Here is a 4573-nt window from a genome sequence, read left to right as displayed (position 1 = left end):
CATTTTGGGATACAAAGTCGATTATCATAATACAAAAATCCCTCATGTCTGCAATACTTATCATGCCCATGAAACTCACACAAAACAAACACATCTTTGAAATCCTCATCAGTGTGGTATAATTCCTTAACATGCTCAAATCCTAATAAATGCGTGGACGCGTATGAAATTAAAGCATACCTGCGTGAGAGTGCATCCGCGATAATATTATCCTTACCCTTTTTGTACTTGATGGTGTATGGAAATGACTCAATAAAAGATACCCATCGTGCGTGCCTTCGATTCAGCTGTCGTTGCCCCCTCAAGTGCTTTAAGGTCTCATGATCGGTGTGTATCACAAACTCTCGTGGCATCAAATAATGTTGCCATGTCTTTAAAGCCCGTACCACCGCATACAACTCCTTGTCATATGTAGAGTAATTCAAGGCAGCCCCTCCAAATTTCTCACTATGATAGGCTATGGGTCGACCTTCTTGAAGCAAAACTGCACCCCTGCCTTTGCCCGAAGCGTCACACTCAAGCTCAAAGGTCTTCTCAAAATTTGGTAGCGCAAGTACTGGTGCTTGAGTAAGCTTTGCCTTCAATGTCTCAAACGCTTCTTCGTGTGCTTGCTCCCATTTAAATGGGACTCCCTTCTTGAGCAAGGACGTGAGAGGAGCACCGATCAAGCTAAAACCAGGCACGAACCTCCGAAAAAATCCACACATTCCCAAAAACCTCCTAATTTCTCCCACATTCATTGGAGGTGTCCATTCTTTAATTGCCTTTACTTTTGTTTCATCAACCTTCAAGCCATCCTCGCTAACTACAAACCTAAGGAAAACAACTTCATTAGTGTGGAATATGCACTTTTTAAAATTAGCATAGAGTTGTTCTTCCCTTAACCGTTGAAAGACGAGTCGCACATGCTCCACATGTTCTTTTTCACTTTTACTGTAGACAAGAATATCATCAAAGTATACTACAACAAATTTACCAATGAAAGCACGTAGAACATGATTCATTAAACGCATGAAGGTACTAGGAGCATTAGTTAGACCGAATGGCATTACCAACCATTCGTACAAACCTAGCTTTGTTTTAAATGCCGTCTTCTACTCATCGCCGGGTTGCATACGAATCTGGTGGTATCCACTCCGAAGGTCAATCTTGGAGAAGATTCTCGCTCCATTGATCTCATCAAGCAAGTCATCAAGGCGCGGGATTGGGTGTCGATACTTAATTGTAATCGCATTCACCGCTTTACAATCCACACACATCCTCCAAGTTCCATCCTTCTTGGGGACAATGATAACAGGAACAGCACATGGTGATAAGCTCTCCCGAACCCATCCCTTCTCAAGAAGTTCTTGGACTTGTTTTTGAATCTCCTTATTCTCATCTGGGTTGCACCGATATGCAGGACGATTTGGGATCGAAGCACCAGGTACGAAGTCAATTTGATGCTCTATCCCGCGAATGGGCGGTAGTCCTTGTGGTAGTTCCTCCGGGTATGCATCCTTCATCTCTTCAAGCATCCTCGCAAAGGGAATGGGAAAATTAGTGAGTAGATTATCTTTATCAGAATGAAATAAATCTTTGCATTACAACATAAAACAACCCCCCTTTTGATGATCTAGGTCACCAACTTCTCTCTGAAAATCGGTAAGTGAAAGAAGGATGTTGGAACCCTTAGCAGTAGACTCTCTCTTTTTCTCTGTGGATACTTCTTTTCCTTTAGCTCTTTTAAGGCTTTCAGCCTCTTGCATCTTCTTTCGCAAACTTTCTTGATCTTTTCGAACCTCCTTCAATGGCAAAGAAAGAATCATTACCTTGTAGCCCTTGTCATAAAATCTAACTTTGTTAGTCTTGCCATCATAGATAATTCCTTTATCGGATTGCCATGGTCGGCCAAGAAGCACATGGCATGCGGTCATCGGAGTAACATCACAAAGGACATCCTCTTTGTATGGGCCGATTGAAATTTGAACTTTGGCTTGCCTAGTGATCTTCATATCTCCACTAGAGTTCATCCATTGAAGATGGTATGGAGTTGGATGCTTGATAGTTTGGAGTCCAAGCTTGTCTACCACATACCAACTTACGACATTGGTGCAACTTCCGTTATCAATGATTATCGACGCTCGCTTCCCACCAATCTTGCACCGACAATGAAACAAATTCTCCCGTTGCTCCTTAACCCGATCAACAAATTTTTCCGACTCCTTGGGAACTGCTCCAAGCATTCGCAAAACCACTAGAGACTCCCCGGATGAATCCTCTTCAACGTGCTCTTCCATCTCTTGGATTGCTTCATCCTCACTCGCCTCAACCTCATGTTCCCAATCTTCACCCTCAGCATCCGACAAAAGTACATAGTCCCCATTGTCACAAAGCACAACAGTTCGCACATTAGGGCATGTATTGGCATAATGACCTTTCCTTTGACACTTAAGCATGTGACATCCTTTGCTTTGTTTGGTGAACCATCCTTGCTGACTCTCCTTGGTTCATCACGCTTAACCACCTTAAGCGGCTTATTCTTGGTCGTGTGCTTATCATCTCCTTTGGGCCAAGATTTTGTTGATCCTGTATTACCCCCAAACTTGTTGAAATTTGGTGACGTCTTTCCAAAGCTCACATTTACTCCTACCTTTCCCTGCGATTCAATCTTGGTAGCAAGTTGGACAAGTTCCAAAGTAGAATTGTAAGGATACATATCCACTTGAATCATAATATCACGTCTCAGCCCTTTGAGAAACCAATACATGGTGACTCCATCATCTTCCACAAGCTAAGCCCGCATCATAAGCATCTCCATTTCCTTGTAGTACTGCTCAACCGTCTTGCTACCTTGGACTAAAAACTGAATTTTCTGAAGAAGATCCATCTGATAATGCGGGGGCACAAAACGTGCATGCATAGCTAGAGTAAGGGCTGCCCATGTCTCAATCGGAGGCATTCTGGACCTTGCAATATCAGCTTGTATCTTCTCCCACCAAACAAGAGCATACTCTTTAAACTCCACAACAGCAAGCTGAATTTTCTTGCGCTCCGAGTAATTATGACATGCAAACATCATCTCCACTTTGCTTTTCCACTCAAGAAACTCATTAGGTTCAGCCGATCCTACGAAAGGTGGTATGGAGAACTTGATGGACTGCATGTTATCATCAACCTCATTAACTCGAACTTGGCTCCTTCGGTTATGGGTATCTTCTTCCAAGTCAAATTCATCAAGTAACTCTTTGGTAGCATCCCGTCTTCCTCGTCGGCCTTGGATAGATGTAGGCCTTGGACTAGTATGACGTCTTTCGCCAAAGTCATCAACTTGGATAGATCAATTTGGGAAAACACTTGTTGAGCCCATAGGTTGCTTGCCAAGGTGGATTTCTTCACGTCTAGCATCACTATGACTTCCCCTTTCTTCAAGAGTAGCAACCTTATCGAAAACCTCATCGAGTTTCTTTTCCATATTTTGATCAACCTTCCTTAACAAGGCCTCCGCATAAGCCTTCATCCGAGCATCCACAACATCATCTATGTCACCTCGAACATGACCTACTTGACTCCGTAGGTCATGTATCTCTCGACCTTGCTGATCCACACGAGATGTCATGCTATCCATCTTTCCGCCTAACTCGTATTTAATATCTCGCATATCCTTGCTTTGCTTATTTATCGCAGCCAAGATATCATCCAACGAAGCCATACCTGCACCAAAACAAACTAATATATATATATATTGAAACTTAGTCCTCACAATCACCCCTCTCGCACACTCGTGTATACCTCTCGACAAATGGGTAGAGTTTCCAAGCTCTTAAAGTGTGCCTTGATGGAGTCGTAAAGGTGGAACCTGAGTGACGTTCGCGTTTAAAGTGGACAAGAAACTTTAAACACGACTCAATCAAAGAAAGCTCAAGATAGTGTCAATCATGCAATGCAAAGAACCAACACTACAAGAAAATATCATTTTTGTAACAAAATTTTTTTGTCCATAAATTCAATTTTTTTGTTACTAATGACATTAGAGACGGAATTAGGGATAAAATTACCTTAGCTACGTGAACTTTAGGGACAAAATTCCGTTACAAATATACTATTTTTTTGTAGTGCAAACTCATTCATTCACGAACGAATGACCAAACGTACACAACACACAAATGCCGGAACTAAGCAAGTCAACAAGAAACACTAGCTGAATAGATCTCAACAACCACCAAATCACCACAATAATCAACCCCTTTTAAAACATGTCAAACGAATATGACAAGCACAAAATCGATCCAAACTCAAAAACCCAAAACTGAATAATCAATGTCAATTAAAAACTCACAAAACCTGATTTATATAACTTTCTCCCCACTTCACAAGCTTTCCAATGGCATATCATACGCGAAAAACGGAACTCGTATGGGAAAACTACAACTCAAACAAGATTATCGACAAAAATATTGCTCTAGTCCTCCCGCTCGATTTTGTTTTTGTATTTCATTTTTTTTTCAAATATTTTGGTTTTCTTTTTTTTTTCTTTTCTTTGCAACAAATTTTTTTTTTTCAACTTTTTGTTTGTTTTGTTTTTTTTTTTTTT

General features: G+C 41.2%; 1 protein-coding gene across 1 annotated transcript; it reads right to left on the bottom strand.

Annotated features, from left to right (window-relative positions):
• Window positions 1-1094: 1094 nt before the first annotated feature.
• Window positions 1095-2749, bottom strand: LOC127243695 (uncharacterized). Its single transcript, XM_051263845.1, has 3 exons — window positions 2467-2749; window positions 1601-2416; window positions 1095-1555 (listed from the first exon to the last, which is right to left on the bottom strand). Exons 1-3 carry the CDS (start codon window positions 2747-2749, stop codon window positions 1095-1097), a joined length of 1560 nt encoding a protein of 519 aa, XP_051119802.1.
• Window positions 2750-4573: the final 1824 nt, after the last annotated feature.

This window comes from Andrographis paniculata, unplaced genomic scaffold, assembly GCF_009805555.1.
Source record: "Andrographis paniculata isolate CXL003 unplaced genomic scaffold, ASM980555v1 Contig97END, whole genome shotgun sequence".
NCBI classification, from domain to species: domain Eukaryota; kingdom Viridiplantae; phylum Streptophyta; class Magnoliopsida; order Lamiales; family Acanthaceae; genus Andrographis; species Andrographis paniculata.
Note: the sequence above shows the minus strand (reverse complement) of the source record. Positions and strands in the feature narration are given on the sequence as shown.

Coding starts and splice junctions, on each gene's coding strand:
- LOC127243695 (XM_051263845.1), bottom strand. CDS start 2,749: ATGTATTGGTTTCTCAAAGGGCTGAGACGTGATATTATGATTCAAGTG. Junction 2,417..2,466: donor AAGGAGAGTCAGCAAGGATG/GTTCACCAAACA, acceptor GTCAAAGGAAAG/GTCATTATGCCAATACATGC. Junction 1,556..1,600: donor CCTAGATCATCAAAAGGGGG/GTTGTTTTATGT, acceptor ATTCTGATAAAG/ATAATCTACTCACTAATTTT.